The following is a 25,407-nucleotide window of genomic DNA, read 5'->3' as shown; positions in this document are numbered from 1 at the left end:
GATGAGAAACCCAGGGGCTCTTCCCGGTGATCTACAGAGGGATGCTCCGGCGCATCCTCCTCTTCTGCACTAGGGTGCAAAGGATCATCGAGCTCTGCTTCCAGGAATCAGTTCGAAACTCGCCCCAAGACGACTAACGGTTCTGTAGCTGAGGGTGTTCAGCCTACCGGAGCCACTTCTGAGGTCTTCACGCAGGGCGATTCAACAACCCCCCCCCCCGCTGGCTGAGGGCCCTAGGCCTATCGGAGCCATCTCTGAGGTTGGTGCTTCTGCTTCAGGATCTGGGGGCAGAGAGTTCTCTTCCATGTCCATGCCAGCACGTGGCGCAGGTCCTGTGCATCCTCCCCCCCAGGGCGTGGCGCCAGGCCCAAAGATGGCAAACAGGTATATGGCAGAACTTGCGAGGCCGGTGGCCATCTTGGATTCTGACTCAGGGCCTCAACCGGCTCCTTTGCCTACAGAGTGGGCCACTCATGAGGGTTCTAGTCCCCTTCCTTTGGGAAGAGGCGTCGGGCTGTACAACACAGGCAAATGGTCTCCACAGGGTTATATCTACCCCTCTCAGCCTTTTGGACCCTCGCCCCCCCAGGCTCCGTTGTGCTTTAAACAGGAAAGTAGGCCCAGTGTGGTGGAGTGCTGGGCCCCCCGCGATCCGGCGTTATGTGAGGATCACTTCTTAGAATGCTTCTCCTACTCATGTGCCTCCATCACATGTCGGGGCTCCTCAGGGGACTCATTGAGGAGGTGGTTCCACAGGTCGTGCCTCCTAGGCCTCATCCCCTGGGTCCTCCTCCGGTCTCTCCAGGAGTGCCAGTACCACAGCCCGTTCCACCTCCGGTCCAAGCTCTGCCGGTGCTTCCTAGCCCTCCTCCTCCTGTACCACCAATGCCTTCTCCTCCCCCTCAGTCGCCCCTGTCGATCTCCAGCTGCCCTCGGTATCTGATCAAGGGGGGTTGATTCCCCTGTGTCTGGCAAAAAGGGGGGGCAGGTCGGCGATGATGGCAATGACGACGGCGCACATGATTAAGAGCCTTCGGCTTTGGTGATGGTGCTTCATGACCGTCTTAAGGGCCTTGCAGAGATTTTGGCAGTACCCCAGCCGGAGCAGGCCCTCCCCAGGAGTTATGGGTGTTGGTGGAGGTCCTTTTCTGTTGCGCCATGAGCCGCTCAAGCATTCCCCTTCAGAAAGATGTCCTGTCAGTTGCTAGAAAGGTCTGGCAGAAGCCTCGGGTCAACGCCCAGATGAACAAGAAATTGGACAGCCGTTTTAGGCTATTGAATGGGGAACCAGTCCTCCAGGCCTCCCACCCTCAACCACACTCTTCAGTCATAGCAGCAGCCTCCTTGTATTCCAAGTCATTGTCTTCGTCATCCATGGAAGATGCTGCATTTAGTTGTTTCTCCAAGGAGGACAAGGCCCATGAGTCTTTTGGCAGGAGATGTTACCTCAATGCCGGGCTGCTGCTGCAACAGGCCAACGTTGATGTGCTCCCAGGTGCGGCGAACCAGAAACTGTGGCAAGAGCTCATGCCTGAAAGGGCTGTGAGGGCCGCGAAGGCTGAAAGGGCGGGGGGGGGGGGATGAACTCTCCTCTACTTGCTCGGAGGCCTCCCCGACGGGCCAGGCTGCGCTGGATCATCCATTAGGGGTAAGGGCAACCTCGTCCTTATCTCCGTACATAAGGCCTGGATTGCCATCAAGATGGCTCCCGAGTTGTCCCGTGGCTCGAGTACCGGTTGTGACGGGCGCAACGGTTGGGGAGTGGAATCCTCCGTCTCCACGGGAACCTCATTGGCACCACCTTCGCTCTCTTCGTCCGCCTCATCGGGATCCCTCCCATGGGACCGGACCTCCTCGAACTTCTTGTTGAGGATCTTCACGATTCCAGCCAACTCCTCTTCAGAGGCTGTATCCGTGTCCGTGATGGCCACTGGCACCCCCTTCTTTTTCCACCGGGGTTCTCACAGGGGTCTTATCGATGAGCTGAAAAGAGGATTCCCTCTGCGGTGGTAGGGCAACTCTGGGCCCCGAGGTTGCCTCCACTGGGGTAGCCTCCACAGGCTTCGCCAGGGCCACCACGACTCCCTCGATAGAGACCTTAGCTGGGTGAATCAGGGCCTTCACGACTTTAGGCATGCTTGAGGCCTTCACCTTGGGGGGAGGGTCACCGCCTCGCTCCCCCTCGGCTGTTTCCGTCGGGATCGACCGGGGCTTCTCCAGAAGCTTACTCGGGTTCTCTGATTTCCTCTTCCCCGAGCCAGAGCGTCGGCTTGTGGTTGATGGCGTCGGTGAAAGTGCGCCCTGCCTGGCAGCCGAGGAGCCCGACCGTTCGGCGCTGCCGGTGCCCGCGGACTCGCGGTGCGTAGCCTTTTGTTGGGCCCCCGTCGCCGAGGCGCCCTCACAGGACTTAGAAGACCGCTCGGACATCTTCTTCTTCTCACCTACCGCTGGGCTCTTCCCTTCCAGCCTGTTGGTGAGGTGGATACGCCGATCCCTCATGGTCCGCTACGACATGTTCTTCCAAAACGCACAGTCCTTCTCCACGTGCGTTTTGTCTTCGTGAAGGCAGTAGAGGCATCTAGAATGCTCGTCCTCCTTGAAGACATTCTGCAATCCACATCCAGGGCAGTTCCTAAAAAGCTTGGATGTGGGCGTTGAGCTTCCTTTGTCCTGGGCCATGTCCGCGGGGTAGGCCTCAAGGTCTTCTGCAATCCTCCAAGAAGCGTAAAATGCAGTAAAAGCTTGAGAGCTATAGCACGAGACTCCCAACACTTGAACGTGCAGTAAAAATCTGAAGATGGCTGCCAGAGGAGGGGCTTAGGTAGAGGGCAGTCATTGGCTGGGGGCAGTATGATCCAGAGACCAGTGATTGTTTACTAGTAGAAAGACAGTTCAGAAACGAAACTGAAACTGATTTTTTTCTTTACCAAGGATTCCCAACCTGACAACGGGGAATATTCATGAGCATGTGAATCCATGCCAGACCCATGCTGTAGAACAACAGTTACAGGTAAGTAACTTGTTCCATCCTTTTCATTCGTGTTTTGATGACGAGCTGACGAAAAAGAAGACCTTGACGCAGACTGCTAAGTCCTTAGCCATCCTGACCAAATGAGGGCAAAAGTCCTTCCCTCAGACCAAGGGTAAGTCCGACTTCAAGCCCTGCTCTTTCAACGGATTCAAGGGGTTCAGGACTGTGGCGTGCGCGGCCAGACATGTCCCCCATTGACCACAGTAGAAAGCTGCAGAGGACCTTGCAAGGCTTTTTCCGCTTGCCTTCTTCCACTCCTGCATCAGACACCAAAGGGGGCCCACTGGCTCTCTTTACGGACAGCTAGAGGCATTGTTTCAGGAGTCCTTGGAATCTTTATGGGCCTAAGACTTCCTCTTCCTTTTCCTCTACCCTCTTCTCCTCTGCTTCAGATAGGGTCACCGGGACTGTTGTGTGGGATCCTTTTTTCTTTTGGACGTGCAGGTGGTGGAGCCAGTTCCTCCGTCAGATACGGGCTCCGGCTTCTGCTCCAGAATTTTTGCGGTACCTAAGAACAACCAGGCTGGCCTGAGGGTAGACCTGGAATTGTCTTTCCTCAACCTATCTTTACCGCTCGAACGCTTCAAGATGATCACCCCAGCACACATAGAAAGGACTCTGTGTGTGGAGGATTGGATGTGTTCCCTAGACCTCAAGGATGCATATCTACATGTTCCCATCTACCAGCTGCACTGGAAATTCCTGCGGTTCACATTATGTCGCACCACTTCCAGTACAAGGTGTTGCCATTCAGCCTCAATTCTGCCCCTCATGTATTCACGAAGCTCATGAACGTGGTGGCTGGCCTCCTCTGCCTGGAGCGCCACCACTTATGCCCCTATCCAGACGACTGGCTGGTGAGGGCTAGCTCGCCTGAGGGGGCAGTGCATGCCTGCCAGCGACTAACGGATGTTCTTCACCAACTCGGGTTCTCCCTCAACCAGAGGAAGTTGCAGTTGACCACTGCCCAGGACCTGGTGTCCTTTAGGGTGCGCTGGGACACAGCTGCGCAGCGGGTATTCCCCATGCCCGAGAGGCTTCTATCTCTCCGCAAGAGGATAGGGCACTTCCTGGCCAATTCATCCACCTCGGTACAGTGGTTCCATCACCTTCTGGGCCTGATGGCATCTTGTGTGCTTACAGTACAGCATGCCTGCCTCAAGATGAGATGACTCCAGCTCCACCTGGTGTCCAACTGGGACCAGGAAACAGGGTCTCAATGGGACATTATCCCTATCCTTCTGTGCCATCTTTCAGATCTCCGATGGTGGCTTTTGGATTGCAATGTGGCAGTAGGGGCCCCATTCACACCCCAGAGTGGTCTGGTGGTGACAACGGATTCCTCCCTCTCAGGTTGGGAGGCTACCCTGGAGAGATATTCGATTCATGGCTGCATATCAATCTGCTTGAACTCAGGGCGATGGGCCTGGCGCTCAAGGCCTTCTACCGCCATCAGGGACAAGGTAGTTCTGGTCAGGACCGACAATTCCACAACAACGTTCTACTTGAACAAGCAGGGTGGCACCCGCTACCCCTTCTGTGCATGGAGGCAGTATCAATTTGGGAGTGATCCCTGTCAGAGGGGATATGGTTGCCTCTGTCCATCTCCCGGGGTACAGCAATGCAAAAGCAGATCAACTCAGCTGACTGGGGTTCAACATCCTACGAATGGGAGTTACACATCACCTGTTTGTTGCCCCTATTCCAGAGATGGGGGTTCGCAGACTTGGACTTATTTGCATCTCCTCTTAATTCGTAGTGCCCCCTTGTCGCTTCTTGGCCTGGGCAGTGCTCTGTGGGGGATGCGTTCCAACTCTGCTGGCATAGCCACAGATATGTGTTTCCTCCTCCATTGTTCCAGAGGACTCGCCGCAAATTCAGAGCCTCGCTGGGCTGCGGTCTCATCCTGATCGCCCCCACCCACCCCCACTGGCCGTCAAGGGCTTGGACGACATGCTGGCTTTTTCTGCACATCTTGCTCGTTCTAACGTCCAGGTCTATACCTGCTGCACCCATTTGGCGACCATTTGAGCCTACAAAAATTCCCCACAGCACATTTTTTCATTGTCCAACCCAGTGGGTAAGGCTCACCTGAAGTCGTTGTACCGGATTTTTCCTCTGGTCCATAGGCCACACCTGGTCTGGGGCCTCAACATGGCTCTTGCGGCTATGCAGCGTAAGCCCTTCGGGCTGTTGGCCTCAGTGGATATCAGGCTGGTGACACTCAAGGCGGTGCTGTTGGTAGCGTTCACTTCTGCGCACAGGCTCCGTCCTAAAATGATTCGCTAGGCAGTAAAAAAGTACATCAATTTCCAATGGGGCTATTCCTTTAGGCGAGTAAAAAAGTTAAGTCTAAAACATCTTTTTGTAAACATTACTTTGCTCGTAGAACATTACATAAAATGTAATATGAATTTTTACCTTAAACCTCTTTGAATCAGGCAATATTATTGGAACTGCAGTATGGCTCTGCTATCATTGCTGATCCAAATATATCCATGGCGCTGTTGAGTGGAATAAAGGGGAGGATCCTTCTGTGTGACAATGTTTTTGTTGTTTTAGGAGTAGTTTTTACTCCCTACTTTTTTGGGGGTTGTGTGGGGATATTTGCCTGTTTTTAGGATGTAAAGGTGGTTGGTACGCCACATATCTACAAGGCTGCCTGCACTCTTTGCCTCTTTTCTCAAATCCTTTGAAGTCGCTTTGTGTTGGTATGCAGAGGGCACCCAATGTCCTCTCAAAGTGAGCAATGCGATGCAACTCCTTCAGCTCTCTCCATAGCTTGGAAGCCACCTGCAGCGTGATACAAGCCTGTTGGCTGCAGTACTGGTGCATTAGGTTCTGACCTCTGGAAGTCTCCCTTCCAGCCTCAGTGTCTCGCCCTCTGCATTTCCTCCTCCGTCCCATGAACCCACCGCAATGCTGACCTGCCCTTCGTCAGGCAAGTCTACTATGTAGTGAGTTTAGTCTACCTGCACGTCATGAAGAACACCCTTCTTTATTTCGTCCTTCTGTCGAGGCAAGCTTCTACCCCAGCTTGATTTCAGTGACAGTTCAAGGTTAGATCTCTGAAATTATTTGACCTAAAGTAAAAAAGTTGATTTTTTTGTACCCCGTATTTTGTGACCAAAGAATTTGGGGAGAACATTCCTGTGAACCCACCCAACCTGCCACCTTGTCCCTACCCATCATCTACTTGTTTGGGGTATAAATTTCGGTAAATATTTGACCAAATAAAATTCGCCCTTTTTACTTTCGGTGTAACAGGTGAGTTCTGGCTTTTTTAACCTTATAAATCCCTTCTGAGTTAATTTGTGTGCCTGCCCTTCCATCTAGTCTGTAGGGCCACAAGGCCAGTTTGGTGATGTGGGTCACAATTTACACATGCACTAAATAAATGACACAGCTGCTCTGCTACTTGCCTGCCCAGTGTGGAGAGCTTGTGTGCTCTCTGAGAAAGTCTTTCATCACCAGGGAGGACAAGAGGAAAATGTACAAAGCACGAGGATAAGAGTTTCAAAGAGGTGACCACATCGAAAAGAAGGTACTAATGAAAGAAAAAGAGAAATAAACTATTCCACTAGTTTCAAGTGATGTGTGACATCTCACAGAGGAGGCAGCTTGAAGCATTGAGCTGAGGTTAGATCCCCTAGAACGGTGTTTGCCACGCCACCATGCCAAGCACCCACACTTCCACTCAAGTGGTTAGATCACATGCTCTAATCTTGACTTAATGGTTTCAATGCTTTTGTTTTCATCTTCATATATATCTTTTTTCATTTAGCTTTTGCAGTTACCACAGTGGTTCCCGAACTCCCCACTACTGAACCCGTGCTTGTGCTGTCTGCACCCCGCTCCCTGACCGCCAACGAGACTTCGCGCGGAGTCCTGCTGCGATGGGCACCCCCTCTGCATGCCTCTGTGCCCCTCACCAGCTACGCCCTGGAATTTCGTCAGGATGATGGCGGCTGGGAGCTACTCGATGACACTGTGGCTGGAAGCGAGACCGAGCACTTCGTCCCAGGACTTATGAAGGTGAGTGACTGCTGTTCACACTTAAAAGCATTGAGTGATTATGTGAAGTGGCAGTGCACGCTGCTTGCTACCATGGAAGATCACTCACTCAGGACAATATTTAGCAAGACATATCACACAGCCATACTTTGAAAATATTGGAACAAATGGTCAAAATTATCACATCAGCAAATAAAGACAAAGCTCCTGAAAAAGATGCCTTTTGTGGTATCATCAGCTCACCACTGGCAACACGTGTGATCTTTGGCAAGTGGCACAATCTTAGCTTTTTTTTTTCTTTCTCATTTTACCTTTGCCATTCATTCCGGTGCATTGACTCAGTATGGCACCCAGAGAACCTTCATTTGCTCAGTTTATACCTCAAGCATCTGCAGCCTCAGCATTCCCTTGGATGCTTTTCCTGGTTCCTACACAGAATAACTCCTCCTCTTCTTCAGGTTGTGTCACTCATTACTTTATTCACTGTTGACGCATTTCCACCGGATTAAACCGTCTGCTTGCTCCTGCATCCCACATCATGACTGGTCTGTCATGTGTTATAACTGGTTCCTGCATCCACTGTTGCCACATTGTCTTACAGATACTTCAACTGGGTTCTGCACCCTCTATCAACACCATTCCATCAGGTTTCCTGCACCCACTTGCTCCACATTCCAAATGGCTGATTGCTAAAAGCACATGCCTGGACACATGTGACAGTGAAAGTCCTAAACTGTGTACCTAAAGCGAGGGCCTCTATACTTTTAGTTTTTATCCTAATGGTTTACTGAGCTTTTTCCCCAGAGAAGTTCACATCCAGGGCTTTATCTGTGATGTGCCTCCTGAGGGTCCTTTGGCCTTTCACAGTTGGGCTGTCCCAGAGAGATCACCTGCCCTGTGCGAGTCTTCTCGCATGGGAGTGCGCACCTAGCTGGTGGAGGTGAGACCTTCATCCGGAATAGTGGCTTGCTGTATCCCGAGGGGGTCCTTGAGGGCAAACATGAGATCCCCCAGCTAAACATTGTTTCCTTTTTGGGAAAGGGAACAGATAAAGCCATACATGGTCATGCCTTCTGGCTGCCTTGGAAGGACAATGACACACAGAGCAAAGACCAGATTTGGGCAGACACTTGGATGTCTGGGACTGTCTGGGACTTCTGAGCAGAATCCACATCTTGAGAGTTTATCCTGGAAGAAGCATGAGGACGTTTGAATGACTTAGAGTGATTGAGTAGCCATCAGATGTTTGAAATGATGCACCCTCCTGATTCCTTGACAGGTTTCCATGCAGCCTCCAATATTTCTACGTAAACCAGCAGTCTGCAGCCTTACTTATTGCAACCCTGCAATCAGTCCAGTCCGGCCGACGGGATTTATCAGCGAGTGGAAGAAGATCTCCGACAGATGAGCGCTGGATGCTCTCGCCCATGGACATACCCTGGAGTTTCAGCACAGTTGCCCGTGGATCTCTCTGGTGGCCCAGCAGGAGTAGCACATCCCTCAACTCTTGGAGGCGGTATGGCCCATGCTGCGAAAGGGGGTGATAGAGCCGGTTTCACGACGGCTCTGGGGCTCTGGAGTCTACTCCAGATACTTTTTAGTCAAAAAGAAAACCGGAGGTTGGTGGCCCATTCTAGACTTGGCAGCGTCTCAACAAGTACCACAAGTCCCAAAGATTCAGGGTGGTCATGTTGCAGCACATGCTCGGCCAACTGGAAGAAGGAGACTTCTTGACATCGCTGGAATTGGAGGACGCCTGATTGATGCCATCGCAGAACGCGCTGTTCCTAGGAGCCAGGCTCAATACAATCTCCTGCCTAGCGTCGCCGTCGGAGGAGAGGGTAGCAGCCATTCTGGGGAAAGTGCGACTGTTGTAACTGAAGACCGCCACAGTGTGGACTATCAAGTCGCTTCTCGGCATGATGTTGTCTTGCATCTACCTTATCCGGCTCTGCAGGTTATGGATGCAACCTCTTCAGGAGTTCCTGGACGCTCGCTGGATTCAGGTGTCTGGAAGCTTTGCGGGCAAGATCCTACTTGATGAGGAGTTCCGTCGGGTGATATGGTGGTGGGGCATTCACTCCAACGTTGACGGGGCATAGGGTTTCAAAGCCCCCCATACCAGGAGACGGTCACTACGGATGCTTCCCTGGAAGGATGGTGAGCCCACACCGGACGCCTGCACATCAGAGGCCTGTGGCAGGCGGAGGAGAAGGATCTTCACATCAATATTCTGGAGCTACGGGCAGTGTTCTGGGCCCTCAAGTCATTCATTCCGTCTTTGAAGGGCAAGGTGGTGAAGATCTTCACAGACAACACCACAATGTTCTACTTCAGGAAATAGGGGGGCACTCGATACCCAGCGCTCTCCAAAGAGGCGCAGGACTTGTGGCACTGGGCCGTCAAGCTGTTCCTCGTCCCCTTTCACCTGGCGGGAGTCAAGAACACCATCACCGATGCCTCAGCAGGGAGTTGTGCTCCTCCCACGAGTGGGAACTTCGGCAGGACCAGGTGGACTGCATCTTCATCAAGTGGAGCAGGCCCCAGATCGATCTGTTTGCCACGATTGCAAACTCCAAATGCCAGAGGTTTGCCAGCAGGTTCCACCAACCGAGGAGCATGGGGACGTGTTCTCCTTCTTGTGGGAAGGCCTGTTTCTGTACGCGTTCCCGCCGTTGCCGCTCCTGCTGTGAGTCATCAATACACTCAAACCGTGTTGATGCAGGATGATACTCATTGCTCTGGCGTGGCCGAGGCAGATTTGGTAACCGGACCTTCTCAGCCTGTCAGCGTCGCCCCCGGTCAAACTGCCGGTGGTCCCGGATCCTCTCACCAGAGAAGGAGGGGCAATCCTGCATCACGGCTGAACCTGAGAGCTTGGCTCCTGCAGTCCTAGAGTTTGGAGGATATGAGTTGCCAGCGGACTGCAGGGAGGTCCTTGCCAAGGCCAGAGCGTCGTTGACTTTGAAGTGCTATAGTGGAAGCGTTTCTCTACATGGTGCCGGTCGTAGAACATCACCACTCTGAGGGTCACAGCCCTGCAGATTCTTCCACGCACACCTTTATCACAGTGCATCTGGCGGCAATTTCCCGCTGCACCAGGTCTCCTGGACAATCTTCTCTTTGGTCTCACCGTCTCGTCAAGGAGTTCCTCAAAGGAATGTCTCGATCTTTCCTGCCGGTGAAGGCTCTGCCCCGGTGTGGGAACTCAACGTGGAGCTGACGAGGCTCATGGGGGCCCCTTCGAGCTTATGCATCAGGCCCCTCTCAAGTTCCTCTCGTGGAAAATGGCTTTCCATGTTGCCATCACCTCTGCCAGGAGGGTGGGTGAGATCCAGGCCTTATCCTGAAACAGCCGTATCTGACTTTCCATGTGTCGAGAGTGGTGCTACAGACGCACCCCTCTTTCATGCCAAAGGTTCTGTCAGAATTCCGCCTCAACAAGCATTTGGTGTTACCTGTGTTTTTCCCGAAGCCTTTGACACTGGCTGAAAGGGCCTTGCACTCTCTTGGACGTTGCTTGTGCCCTGAAGTTCTACATGGCATGTGCAAAGAGTTTTCGGGAGACGTCTCAACAGTTTGGGAACTTTGGTCCTGTGAACCATGGGAAGGCCCTGTCCAAGGCTTCCATCTCAAGATGGCTCTCTGGCTGCATCACGCACTGTCATCGGTTGGCGAACTGGCAATCTGAGAGCCCACTCCACTAGAGCAATCGCTACGACGATGGCGTTCCTGTCTGGGGTGCCCATGCTGGACATCTGCAGGGCTGCTACGTGGAGGTCCACGCACACTTTCATGAAGTTCTACTGCACCGACGGGGATTCCAAAGAGGAGTCCTGAGTCGGCCAAGCAGTGCTAAGCAACAGGTTCGCTTGAGGTGAGTCTGTTCCAGAGGTAGGAGTGTTGCTTCTGTTGAGCCTTGCCACCTCCCGTGGTTGTGCATGTGTGTACTGCTATGTATTCCTTATTCATGAGCATGTGAATCCATGCCAGACCCCATGCTGGAGAAGGAACAAGTTACTTACCTGTAACTATTGTTCTCCAGCATGGGTCTGGCATGGATTCCCCTGTGAACCCTCCCTCCTACCCCTCTGTGACTCTTCTTGGTCATACTACCATTTTACGTGCTTACCAAATCTGAAGATGGCTGCCAGAGGAGAGGCTTAGGAAGAGGACTGTCATTGGCTGGAGGCAGTATGACCCAGAGGACAGTGATTGGTTTAGAGGAGAAATACAGTTTGTAAGTGAAAGTGAAACTGTTTTTTCTTTTACTGAGGATTCCCGGCCTGCCGATGGGGAATATTCATGAGCATATGAATCCATGCCAGACCCCATGCTGGAGAACAATCGTTACAGGTAAGTAACGTGTTACATGTCCACTGTCGGCTGTGCCTAATATGGAGTTCTGCATCATTCACTGTTCATTCCTGCTCACTTCGGCCCCTGTTTCTGACAGGGAGTAACTTGCACTAAACATGGGAGACTAAGTTCATGCTAAAGTAAACTTTGTCTCAGAGCAGCTATTTTAGGTTGGAGTGCTTATTGTCAACTTAATTTGATAGCTGCCCAGGTTATTTCTTTCTCTCTCCCTCCCTGGGGAATGTCATCCTATTACCATTTCTGTGTGGGTGTTTTTCGGCCCGGTCATTTGTCTTATATCATTAAAAAATCAAGTTAGCGATTGCTGTGTCTTTTTATCTGTGACGAAGTGTTATTTGCTTGTATTGTTTTTTCTTCCTCACACTTAATTTTGTAAGAGTTTCATCAGGTCAGACTGCCACGGTGCCTTCGAGTTGTTTGGTCACCTAAAGTGCTCGTTTGAACTTGTAACTCATCCTGCCCCTCGCACAGCGATCGCTTCCCATGGATGAACCCTGTGTGTTGTTTTTTCTCTTTCCGTCACCCAGGATTTTGTGTACGAGTTTCGTCTGGTGGCCTTCGCTGGGGAATATATCAGTGACCCAAGCAACACGGTGAACATCTCCACGCATGGTGAGGACACTTGATGCCAGGGTGGCTGCAGTAGGTGCTGGGGAGGGGAGTGATGGCATTGGGGGCCAGGGTAAGGAAGGGCCATTCAGGCCGTTCTGAGGCGCAGCGGTGTGATGCGGTGTTTGTATACGGTATTTGCCATGGCCGTTCATTGCAGGCAGGTGGCGTTGAAATGATAGCAAGATAACGATGGCGCAGCCGATGCAGGTCTGGGACGGCGATGTTTGTGAAGCACACAACAATGGCGCTTCCCTTGCGCCGGCGTGCCCGTTGTACAGGGGCTTGTGACGGAGCATTTTAATACTGTTCAGGGACAGACAGAAAGAGTTGTAAACTATAGCATGCGATGTAAGTGAATGCCTCTGCCTTTTTCTTGTGTACGAAATCACCATGGTAGGTGTCTGAGTACCTATTCTCGTGCAATGTGTACATTGTTGAAAGTTGCAATGAGCCAGCCTACCACATGATGTCAGTAGATACCAAGGAACGAGGATTCCTTTCAATATTCAAGCTATGGTCAGGGAGTACAGAGTACAGAGACACACGGTATCAATAATAGAAGCACCTCGTCGTTATACGATCAAAATCACGATCCATTACACAGTTATATCAACAAAGTGAAATTCTGAAATTAAAGCATGCACTCATCTATTTAGACGACTGCATACAGTTATAGCTCTTGTTTTATGCTGTTTTCTTTGACTCGCAATATTGAATGTGCTTTTGCCCCATTTATATAAAAATCCGCAAATCCATGCCATTTAAAAGGTAGACACAAGCATCCTACCTCCTGTTGCAGCTGAGGTTCCCGTCATGATCTTAGTCCATGCTACATAGGATGTATTAAGTACACACTCCCCGCAGGGCCCCCTTTTATTTCCCTCCCTGTACACGGATTGCTGCGGCGCTCAAGCTTTACTTCCGCATGGACTGGACCTCTGGCTCTTGTCCGATTTGAAAAAGTGTGAACTTCAAATAAATTCTCTCGATGTCAGCAAGAAGGCTCAGCTAACGTCACGTTCTCTGTTTTATGGCACTACATTGGGTTAAAGTCGTTTTTCGGGCATCCCTCTTTTGCATAGGAGGTTTGCACACTTCCACTTGAATCAAGAGATCCAATTCCCTATTTACTTTCCAGCGCCTCCTTCGAAAGGAGATAGGGTCTTGCACTCGCTGGATATTCTGCAAGGCTTAAATGAACATGGAGACAAAGACCGGCGAGGTGAGCGCACTAAGGGGGTGGGGCCTGTGCGTGGTTCAGTTGCTTAGTCAGACTCTCTTAACGTGATACCCCAAATTATGTTCATGCAGTGGAGAGCACGTGTTGAACCCGCCTTCTGCTGTCTAGATTATGGGGGCAAAGAGTATTTAGACCCGGAGCACAGTAGTCACTGGGGTGAGAAAATCGTAATGTCCCTAGTGTCTCCCAGTGGCGTAACACGAAATGTAGGAGCCCCCCTGCGAGCCATGCTGAGGGGGTCGGTCCCCAACTCAGTAACAAAGCACAGGTCGCGCCACACTCTGGGCCTGCCTAGATTATCACACTTGCGCAATACGCACAAACGTGCTGCTGAAGGGATATGCCGCACACTGCAGTAGGAGAAAGATATAAAGATGTGTTTTAATGCAATATTCAGCACACTTTCTGAGAATAATTGGCTAAAATGCCAGAGTGTTTGCAATTGTTTTGTAGGGTAACACCAATCCAATACATGCACGTCCCTAACAGTGCACAGGAACATTAATGCTTTGCTATTAAAAATGCCATGCCACAATGAAAACAAGTCCAACTGGCTGCACAATGTAGATCAGTGTAGACACGTTACAATATAGTAAAGTCTGCCAGGCCACATTTAGAAAGACCTAGACTGGTTGCACCAAAATGACAGTCGAAGTAATAACACTCATCAAGAAGAGAACACACATTCAAGCCTGTGTCTCTGTGGCTTCTAACAACACGGCCAAGCTCTTTAAAATCTGAAAGGAACCGGCCAATCCTGTTGCGGTCTCTACCTCTCTTGTTCCCTCCCAGACCCTCTGTATGGCTCTGTCATCTCACTTCTCCGCTAAAACTCAGGACATCCTGTCCTCCATCGCCTCTTCCTCTCCCTCTTCCTCTCTCGGCCCCCCTTTGGCCATCTCTACCTCTCTTCCTCCTTTCTCCTCTTTCTCTCTGACAACACCTGTCGAGGTTTCTAAACAAGTCCGATCTATGATAGTGTCATCCAAACAGGTGCTCTCCCGCTCCACCAGAACCATGAAGAACCACATTGACACCCTCCCTGCAGCCTTGACCAATTTCTGTAATCTCTCTTTCATCACTGGAATGTCCCCTCTCCCGTTAAGCACTCCATTATGGACCCACTCCTCAAGAAGCCGTCTGCCGATCCTGCCTGCCCGGCAAATTATCGCCCAATCTCCATCACCCCATTCCTGGGCAAACTGTTGGAAAAGCTGGCCATCTCCCAGCTTACTCTCACACAGAATCTCTTGGTTGTCTCCATGACCATCAATCTAGCTTCAGAGCTGCCAGGGGCACGGAAACTGCTCTCCTGAACACCTGTGAAGATCTGCTCTCCAACCTTCATTCCAGAATTCCTTTTTTCCTCATCCTCCTTGAACTTTCTTCTGCTTTCGACATGGTCAACCACGCCATTCTAATCAATCCTGATCAATCGGCTCCATGAGAACCTGGCCATCATGGATCATGCCCTTGAGTGGCTGACCTCTTTCCTCTTGGACTGCCCCTCCCAGGTCCAACTTTGTCCCTTTCTCTCCACTCCATCCTCTCACTCTGGTTTTTCAACCTCTACGTGGCCCCTTCGTCCCACCTGATCTCTACATTCTTCTCTAACTTTCAGTGTTATGCAGATGACACTCTGCTTTCCTTCAGGCTCTCCTCAGACTCCTCTCCTCTCTCGCTCATTCCCGACTGTCTATCCGCTATTCAGGATTGGTGTGCCTCCAACGATCTCTGCCTTAATGTCAGTACGATGGAGATCCTTCTCATTTGGACTCCTGCCTCTGCTTTCCCTCTCTCACTCTGGCCGCCCGCCTTGGGCCCTCTTCCTTCGCCTTCCTGGGAGGCAAACAACCCTGCTGTCATCTTTGACTCCACTCTCTCTTTCTCTCCTCACATCTCGGATGTCGCCAAGAAGTCCCAGCAACAGCTGCTCCTCCTCAAAGGGACTCTTCCCTATCTCTCTTTCCCCCAAAAGCTCACTGTCTCCAGAGCCCTTGTTCTCTCTAGGCTGGACTACTGCAACAGCCTCTTTCTCAATCTGCCTTCTCCTACTCTCTAGCCTCTGCAACTAATCCAGAACAGGACTGCGAGACTTATCATTGGCCTCAAGCCCATGGATCGTATCTCTCCAGCCCTGAAATCTCTCTACTGGCTCCCAGTTGCTGCAAGTATCACGTTCAAAACCCTTTGCATTGTTCACAAGACTTTCTGGGTCCGGGGCCCGCACTACATCCAACGCTCTCTTCCAAAATATCTTCCTTCTCGAGCCCTTCGCTCATCTACCTACAAGGGTTAGATGCTTCTCCGGGCAGAGAGTGGGGGGTAGATCTCTCTCCTCTGCAGGTGCCTCCCTCTGGAATAGCCTCCCTGCCCTTCTCAAACTTGAGCCGGACCACTTGAAGCTCCGGAAGCAGCTCAAAACTTTCCTCTTCTCCTCTGCTTTCTCTCTCTCCCTCCCCTGCTGGCCTACCCGACCTACCTGTCTGCTGTACCGACTGGTTGCTTGGCTACCCTCAGAGTCTCACTGAGTCCAGACTCTTTCTTAATTAGTAACCCTTGCACTGCCTCTGGGCCTACCATGCACTTAGGGGCTAAAACTGTAGCCCTACAGTCCCTTGTTCTCCTTGCACTACCTAGAGCCACACTGCCCTGGCTGCACTTAGTCAGAGCATTGCTGCCCTGTTTTCCCGCCCTTTCCCCTTGCACTTCTCGTTCTCGCACTTGCACGATCTGAATGACACAAGGTCTAGTAAAATTGTTTGTCTTGTCCTCCCTCTATCTTCCCTCCCTTGTCTTGACGTGCCTAGAAACACTTGTGTGCAGGCACGTTATAAATGACTTATATCATATCATTTGATCACAGATGCCCAGAAAAATATGCAATGCTGCAGTAAGAAATGACTAGACTGGCAGCACCCAAATGGCAGTCTAGCCAGGTAATTCACTTAGCAGGACTGCTTTATCAGAAATGCCCAGTTAAAAAAAAGTCATACCAAACTGAGGAATGACTAGACTGGCTGCACCAACATGCCTCTCTAGCCACTAATACCACATATCATGCCTGCTTAGCCTGGACATGGACAGACATTATGATTTATCGTACAATCCTGCCCCCCCACACATCCCCTCTCCCTCCCACCCCAAACTCCAAAATCATCTCCTTGGCCCAGAATTACCTCCACGTCCCTCTTCCTTGTCCCAGAGTTTACGGTTCAGACGCCTTGACTCATAGGTAAGCACTGGGATGAGGAGGAGTGGGACTAGGAGTAATGAAGATTACAGGTAGCTAAATCAGACATTACTTCCAAGCACCTCTACCTCATCCCAGTACCTGTGTATGAGGCAGAGGGCCTTATACACAAGTACTGTCTCATACACACTCGGACGAGGAAGAATAGGGCTAGGAGTAATGAAGATTACTACTAAGTAATCCAAACATTAAACACAAGTATTGGTGCAACACCATTGAGCTGACTGGGATTCAGCACTCTCTCCCATTGAAATGTTGGGCTATGTTGACTCGACCTGGCTGACCTTCAGAGCAGTTGCCAGACCGAACAGGACACAGACGTTAAACAGCACCTGGGTTTCGCTGTTAACAAGAACCCAGCAATTACTAACATAAAGCATTTCACTGCTAGTACCTGCATTCAAATGCCACATTTTTTAAGCAATTGACATTGTGATGTGGGTTTAGTAATTGCATGCCAGGGGAGTGATTGGAAGGGTAGAGAGGGAACAGGAGACCAGTCATTCTCACAGCAGCCCATAAGTGGGTGCTTTCAACCTTAAAGGAGAGAGTTAACTGCTTGTAACATTGAAGCGGCACTAGAATAGTCTAAAATGCGTAAAGAAATTAGAGACCCCAAACAAATACGTTTGCCCCTCCCCGACCGCCCATGAAGTTAGCACCTCTCCCAAAATTTGAAGGTTTAGCCCCTGAAATGTAGGTTTTGTTGCACCCCTGAATGCAAGCACCCACACCATTCACCATATACACGCACGCACATCCATCCATTTAAGTGTGCACCCTTTCACCATACAGGCACACCCAGGCAGCCACCCATACATTAAAGTGTGCACCCTTTCACCATACACTGACACAGGCAGCCTCCTATACATTTAAGTGTGCACCCTGTCAACATGCACTCACACACGCGCACATCATGGGGTTGAGGGGAGCCCTGACACTTCTAAAAGAAATTGGGCCTCATTACAACTATGCCGGACTGGAAACAACAGTGCCGGTAACCTTACCGGCACTGTTGTTTCCGGGCCAGCATATTACAGCTCTGCGGGTGGTTGCCGTTCTGCCCGGCAGGACACACCTGCCGGGCAGAACGGCACCCACCCGCATAGTTTTCATAGAAGCATTGGCACCGTTATTATGATAATGGGGACTTACTATTTGCCAGTGCTTGACTTCCCAGACTGCCGGGGTTGTAATCCCCCGGTGTTACCGGGAAGTTGGGCACCGGTAAATAATTACCGGTCTGACGGCAACCTGCTGGTAGCACCGGCACGGTTGCCGCCAAACCCGTAATGAGGCCCATCGTTTCTTTTTGAAGTCACTCTAACTCCATAAAGAAATGATTTCCATTAAGGACCGAACCATAACGGAAATAATTTCTTTGTGAAGGCAGAGTGACTTCAAAAATAAACTATTTATTTTTGAAGTCATAGGGCTCCCCTCACCCCATGACATGGAGGCCTCGAGCCTAGGGTCTTCCATGCCATGGGGAGGACGGAGCCCTCAGACTTCAAAAATAAATTATTTTTTAATTCACTCTGCATTCATAAAAAATTATTTCTTTATGAAGGCAGAGTGAATTCAAAAAGATACATTTTTTTTTTTGAAAAAAAAAGAAATTATGCAAGTTGGGCCCCCTACCAGGACATGTGCTTGCGGGGCACCGCGAGGGCTGCGGGGGCCCCTGTTACGCCAGTGGTGTCTCCTAATTCTAACAAATCAGAGAAGTGATGTACAAGGAGTTAACTGGATCTGCCCAGGATCACACAGTTTGGCTAAGTGAGTAGCCAGGACTAAAACCCTGGTCCCCTGATTTCACTCAACCACAAACCCCCATCTCATACTTTTGACAGCATGATTTTGTTTTTAAAGGGGTGGTGGGCAGATTTGTATATTTCCTTTAAAGCGGGGATAGGATTTTATATTGTCACCAGTCCTTAGCCTCCCATCACCCTCTCCCCTGAAGACACTATCCTGCAATTAAGAAAAAAGTATATCTTGCTATATTCTTTCTTTATGTAAATATTGTAGCCTATATAAGCTTAACTGTAACCATATAAGCTTTATATCCTTAGTGCATGTACCTCTGCTTCAGTCCTGTTGTTCATATTGTATATATCCAGTATTCATGCAAAAATTGTTCATCTTGCTATATGTAAATTCTGTAGCCTGTGTATACGTAACTATGTAAACCGTGCATTTCCTTGTCGTTGCGCCCTTTTACTTACGAGTCTGGTGCGCTTAACAAATGAATAAACAAACGAACAAACAAACCAGTCCATGTTATATTGTCACAGAGGTCTTTTAATTGGCTTGCTAGTTTTCCAGACATTTATGAAAAGCGGAAGATATTTGATTCATGGAATTATTTGCGTGTAAAACAGGGATTTGCGTGCCATTCTGTGAGCAAATCCCCATTCGTCAAACAGGGATTTTCTTGCAGATTGTCACGCAAATACCCATATTACACGCAAATAATTCCATGAATCAGGGCCTGAGTGCACACTCCATATCCAGCAAGCTCTTTGTGTAATTAGAAGTGGCGCTGGTCTCTCCGTTCCTGGGATGATGTAAAACAGTATTTGTGCACGCTCTCTATCAGGTTGTACTCATGTCAAACACTGCACCATCGCTCAGTCTCCGCCTGCTTTGTTTCTTTCCAGGCATGGAGGTTTACCCATCACGCACCCAGCTCCCTGATATCCTGCCGCAGCCTGTGATGGCCGGAGTCATCGCTGGTATATGCTTCCTCTGCATGGCGGTTGTCTTCAGCCTGCTGGCTGCCTATATCATGAATCGCCGCCGTGCCCTCCGGCGGAAACGGAGGCAAGGTATGGAGAACGAGCAGCACCCATTAGACCAGGGCTGGTAAAAATGTAAATCTTGACAAATGCAACTTGGTAATTAATTAATATCACTACAATTGGCTTAAGCAATAATCCCGTGTTCTGCGGGATTCACCGGCCGGTAATGGCTCGGGCCCCAAGAAAAGCGAGGGCCTTAAAACCGGGCCCTGGTACCATTACCGGGCCGGTGAAGCCCACAGAACGCAGGATTATTGGTATTAGCACCCCGGGCAAACCCTTGAGGTGCTAATAGCCATTGAAGAAAAAAAACGCCTGCGCTGCTTCGTTCTCAGCAGCGCCCGGGGAGAGTCACGGTTGCCATGGAAATGGAAGGCGGGGCTCCGCTCGGAGCGCCTCTTCCATTTCCATGGCTTACCAGGAAGGCAAGTTGACGGAGTGAAGCAGGGTGTAGCCAAGTTAAGGTAAGTTGGGTCGGGTGGGGCTGGATTTGGGGGCGCAGTGAAAACAGTAGCGCCGAAAGAGAGCGGGTGCACAGAGCACTCGGTTTGCTCCGTACCCGGGCTTGCATCAGTAGATTCAGGCTGGGTTTGGACGCAGTGGCGTAGACAGGGTAGGGCCTGAGCGGGCAAGGTCCACCCAAAATCGGTAAATGCCCACACTCTGCAGTGCTGTGTGGGCTTTTACAGATGTTAATGTCAGTGCACTGGGCCCAACTTCTTTAGCTTCAGGCCCCACTTGTTAGACAATCCTGGCTACGCCTCTGGTTTGGAGCAACCTGATTGCCTCCCACACACGCTGAGGGTGCTAATATTACTAATGTGCTGGTAGATACCCAAAAATGTGGTGCAAGTCTGCAATTTATACAGGGTTGCAAAAGTGCTTATACATTAGCCTTTTTTATTCGCCTCTTTTTGGGGCTCGTCAAAGTCTTCTCACAGTCTGTCCGTCTCCCAGTCATTCAGCACTGCATGCATCCCACACAGTCTGAGCATGTGCATGCTTTTCACATTGCCTGGCAATACTGAATGCTATCCACACAGCTCAAGCAGAACAGTGCATGCTTTCCAGACAGCTTTCCTGCAATGCAGGTTTCGCCACCTCTCACACGTGCTGATCACTTCCCATTGAGTGCATCTGCACTGAATGCTCCCCGGCAGCACTCTCTGGGGCAATACAGTGCCCCACGCATTCTGCCAGCAACACACACTCTGTCACACAGTTCGGCTCCAATAGGCACTCACTCTTGACCACTTGCAGGCCCATGGCATGGGAAGGGTAGAGAGTAGTGCAGACAGGTTTATAGTGATAATGTCGAAAAACATAATGTCAAAGGCCAAAATGTCGAAAACATAATGTCGAAAAAAAAAATTTTGAATGTCTTTTTTTCTTTGTTTTTTGTTCGAAATGGGGGGGTTCCCCCCAAATCCCCTTTTTAAATTATTTTTTCTGTTTCAACCTTTTTTTTTACTTGCGGAACCCAAAAAAAACATGTAAATAAAAAAATAAAGCATTCAAAAAAATGTTTTCGACATTATTTTTTCTACATTTTTGTAATTCGACCAAATGTTTTCGACATTATAACTGCACACCGTGCAGACACCATGCTCCTGTCCTCACACTTTCTCTGTTGATGCTTCTAATAAGGGCAGCCATTACATTGGTACTTTTCATCTAGTGGACACCTTTCTGCAGGGAACTGGGCTGGGACTGCCAGCTAATTTCATCTCGGCCCTAGGGCACTGCACCAAAGGATCATGAATCTGATTAGAGTCCCTTTACACCTCAAGGGTGATCCTGTGCATCTAGCTGTTCTCTTTCCTCCACTCCCAATCTCCCACACGTAGTAGCTTTATTTGGGCGAGGGAAGAGAGATGCATAAGGGGGTCTCTGATGCCCATGCATTTGAAAGAAGATGGCTTCATGGACTCAGAGGTACAGCTTGGTGCATCGTTGTTCCATGGTGGAGTTTTCTTCTTTCTCTTTGAGCCAGCTGGGTTGCGCTATGCTGGTTCCTTTTTTATATTATGCACCTAATAAGAATTATTGGTTCCTTAAGTCTTTCTGGTGTCCTGTGTGATGTGACAGGTCCTCGTGCATTTAGAAAAGGGGGCTTTCAGTGCGACCGCTTTGACATGGAATTATGTCCCGTGTCTGACATTAAAGCAAGAGCAAAATTAGGGAGCACCAAGAGACAGCAATTATGACCTCTGATGAGAAGGCACTACCTTATAGCAGCTTATACAAATACGTAAGTGATTGGTTCGCATGGGAAACTGGGAACGTACGCATTGAGGCTGCAGTGAGAGCCGTTAAAGAGATATTAACAGGCAACACTGAAGAGCGACTGCTGGAAGATCTAGAATCTTCACCACTGGCATTGCTCTGGGCAACCCTCCAGACCATCGTTCTCCAGCCTTCCTGGCCATCGCAGAAGGTGAAAGACCATATGCAAAGCAGGCTTGTTCCCACCCGAAAGGAGCAGTTCAACCTGAATCACTAAGTCACATTCCTTCTACACAAGACAACAAGCAACCTTGGGTATGTTTCAGGCGCGTTGACCACCGTCAGTGAGGTGTACCTTGGTCTGTAGGCACAGCTGGATCTGGACCCACGTCTGGGCATACCTGTCCCACTCGGGGTGACATGCCTCTTCATCCTCCTTGACCTCTCAGCTGCATTCAACACTGTCAGCCACTGCATCCTCCTTGCTGACAGGATGGGATTCTCTGGCACTGTCCTGAATTGGTTTACCTCCTACCTCTCAGGCAGACACCAGGCTGCCCCAGATGAACAGAGAAGCCTGAAAATGTTGCAAATAAATACAAGTGCCGTTGCCTATGCAGTACGGATCCGAGGGACGGCAGACACATGTGCCAGCTTGGTATATCTATCCAGAGTGACCATTATTACAGTCTGTCCTTCCGCTATGGCAGGTCGACGATAAAGTCAGTAGAGAATTGACACCATGGCTTTGTTGGTAGTGCGAGAGGGCATAGCTTGCCGACTGGCAAATGATGGTTGTGTGCACCTTATGTTGAGCGCATGTAGAGCCAGAGGAGACGTACCACTGAACCTCAGTCCGCCAAGTAGGCCTCCAGAAGTATCGTTATATGTTGTTCCGGGTACCAGTGTATCATAGCTAAGTTGAAATGCTACTTGCTGCAGACCAAACGTAAGTAGAAACAGGCGGTGGGATTTGCACCAGAAACCCTTTCTAGGATGTAAGTCTGTAGGTAGGTGTCCAGCAGAAAGGCGGTCTGTTTTTCTTGAATATTGTGCAAAAATGGAGTGACGGCAAGTACGAACCGATTCCCCTCCAGAATCTTATCCAGGTAGACGACTTCCAGAGGTTTGGGTCCACTGCAAGACAAGGCATCTGTCGCAACGGTAATGGAACCACGAATATAAGAGATACAAAAAATGGCATTAGGCAAAAAAGGAAGCCCAACGGGCTTGCCTGCTACTGTATCACTCAAAGTGCTGGGGAACCTGCAAATTAGGATTATCCGATCGTATTTCTATGGGGTGACGTGTGCCCAACAAGAGCTGTCACCATTCTTTATGGGCACATTTGATCACCAAAAGTTATTTTTCGATTACCGAATAATGTCGTTTGGGTTCACTATATTTTCTGTACCTGCTTCAGGACTACACCTATGGCGGAGTTGGAAGCATCTGCTTCTACGATGAATGGTCTTAGCGGAACCGGCTGTCAGAGAATCGGGGCAGTGGTAAAGTAAGTTTTGAAGTCCATAAATGCCCATGCTGCCTGTGGGTTTCACCAGATCGTTCAATGGTAGCACCACTCAGGAGAATTGAGGGATGAACTTTATGTAGAAATTGGCGAAACCAATGAAGCGTTGGAGATCCTTAAAAGAGGTTGGCACCGGCCACCGTGAACCTAATCTACCTTCCTCTTATTCATGGCTATTCCATGCTTAGGGAAGTGATAACCCAGGTACAGCAGGCATGCAACATCAAATTCACACTTCTCTGGTTTGACCAGAAGGTGGTTATCTAACAATCTCCGGAGGACCTCCTGTACATGTGTGGTATGTACGAATGGGCCTTTCAAATAAACCAGGATACTATCTAAGTAGACGATGGTAGCGTGTCCCAATAAATCATTAAAAAGATTATCCATGAAGCGAACACCGCGGGGTCATTAGCCAGTTCAAAAGGCATGACACGATACTCATAAGGGCCATAAAGTGTCCTGAAAGCCGTCTTCCATTCGTCACCTTGGCGTCTCCTGATCAGATGGTATGCCCCGCTTGGGTCAAACTTGGTGAAAGAGACGGCTCCCTGGACCGCAGTGAGGTACAACAGAGCGAGTAAAGACATGAAGAGGGGAAGCATCCTCTCAGGGTCTGCAGAGCATTTAGACGCACAGAGCCCCTGGTCATAATCCAGATATCTTCCGGGTTCGATGCATACCTTGAGCGTCGATGACACATGACGCGAAAGTGCGCTGCACAGCCAGCGGCCATCTTAGAATGGGATGGAAGTGCTGCCACCGCTCATTGAGGCTCAGGGCACCACCCAGCGGTACAGATTTCTGGCACATATGCAACACTAATGAGTAAAGATTGAATCTAAACCACATCTACAAGCATCTAGAAAATGCTCTCGAATTATGTGGGATCCTCGCTGTAGACCTGGCCTCTGTACTAGTAATATTTCAGAATTCGGTGGACTGCTATTACTGTGATACTGGCCTATTAACCTGAGACCTCTACGACCTTTACAAATTATACCTGAAAATGAACGGAAACGCGTTCAAACTTTCAAGAAATAACAAGAGGAAATTTAGTTAAAGTTTTGATAGAAACATTTGCCTGGTAATTAACAGGTGCAAAGTGAGTTGACTGCAACCTGCTACAGGTTAATGTTTTGACGCTTGGCGGAAGTCACAAAGACACACTTTAGTCTTTTCAGAATTGGGTGAGACGCTTTACTGGGGTTTTGTGCACGTAGCACGACTGCAGTTATTATCTGTACTGCGTCAGTCCCCATCCATTCTCTTCCTCACCAGAGCTTATTCATGTGTTGCACCGGCCCCCTTCAGGCTAAAGTAGGATCTCTGATTCGGCGTATTATGACTTTTCCCACATAATAAGGGCAATGGAGGAGCGGAGACCATTTTCATGAAATCATACCGGGCTGTAGCCCGCTTTACTCCGGCCTGATTTAAAAAGAAATGTCAACAATGTTTCTATTTGCCGCCTTTCCGGGGATGTTTGTTTATTGATGCCATGGTGAGAGGTGGAAGACTCCTTTGAATGTGTGTCCTGCTGAAAAGGTGACCTACCGTGACACTATTCTTTTATCAAGTGAGCACAGAGTAGCACAGGAAGGGGTTTGGTTCGAGTGCACGGCCATCGATGAAGCACCCTGACCCTGATTTTTGAAACACACCACGGTGTGGGAAAAACATGACACACCCGATCATGTCTCACGTCTAGGAATCTGAGCTTCCCTTCAAGGCGGTGTACTCTTCAACTCCTCTTCACCTCCTCTTCAACTCCTCTTGGCCGATGAACAGTTCACCTTTTTGATATGTTTTTGAAAGTGGAATTCTGGGAATTTCTTATCTCAGAGCATACACGTTTTTCGTGTGGTGTGTGTTGGTGGTCAAGCTCACCCACTATCCCATATCCTTCCTAACGATGGCTTGCACGCTTACTTGTTAGTTTGGTCTATTATCTGGCACTTAAGCGCCACATATAAGTCAAAACTATTGCAATGGATCATAGGTAGGAGGGAGAGAACATGTGAGGTGGAACACACAGCTTGTGGTTGTTGTTTGGTTTGTTACCCACCCTTTAAATGCCCCCTGCAGTGCTGATCCCTATAGCCATTCCCACCCAAAACACATCCTCCTGGGATCCTTTTGAGCTCCCTCTATCAAGAGACAACATCAAACGTAAGCCTGTCACTTTTATTTCCAAGTAGTCTGCACGGAGTTATTGGCTTAATTGTACTACTGGTAATATAGAAATGTCTTGACTAAGTGTGCCTTCCGCCACTTGAATTATCCCTTCCATTCACTGAAGTCCTTTTAAAAACG

At 49.7% G+C, this 25,407-nt stretch overlaps 1 protein-coding gene across 3 annotated transcripts in view; it reads left to right on the top strand.

Annotated features, from left to right (window-relative positions):
* The window catches only part of IGSF9 (immunoglobulin superfamily member 9), a 665,024-nt gene that overhangs the window by 535,877 nt on the left and 103,740 nt on the right, over positions 1–25,407 (top strand). For all 3 annotated transcript variants that reach the window (XM_069604696.1, XM_069604697.1, XM_069604695.1), the window contains exons 15-17: positions 6,816–7,066; positions 11,953–12,037; positions 19,194–19,361. In XM_069604696.1, coding sequence (XP_069460797.1) covers positions 6,816–7,066; positions 11,953–12,037; positions 19,194–19,361 — 504 coding nt within the window. The remainder of the gene's footprint in view (positions 1–6,815; positions 7,067–11,952; positions 12,038–19,193; positions 19,362–25,407) is intronic.

This window comes from Ambystoma mexicanum, chromosome 1p (genome assembly GCF_040938575.1).
Source record: "Ambystoma mexicanum isolate Mex_15411 chromosome 1p, UKY_AmexF1_1, whole genome shotgun sequence".
Taxonomy (NCBI): domain Eukaryota; kingdom Metazoa; phylum Chordata; class Amphibia; order Caudata; family Ambystomatidae; genus Ambystoma; species Ambystoma mexicanum.
Note: the sequence above shows the minus strand (reverse complement) of the source record. Positions and strands in the feature narration are given on the sequence as shown.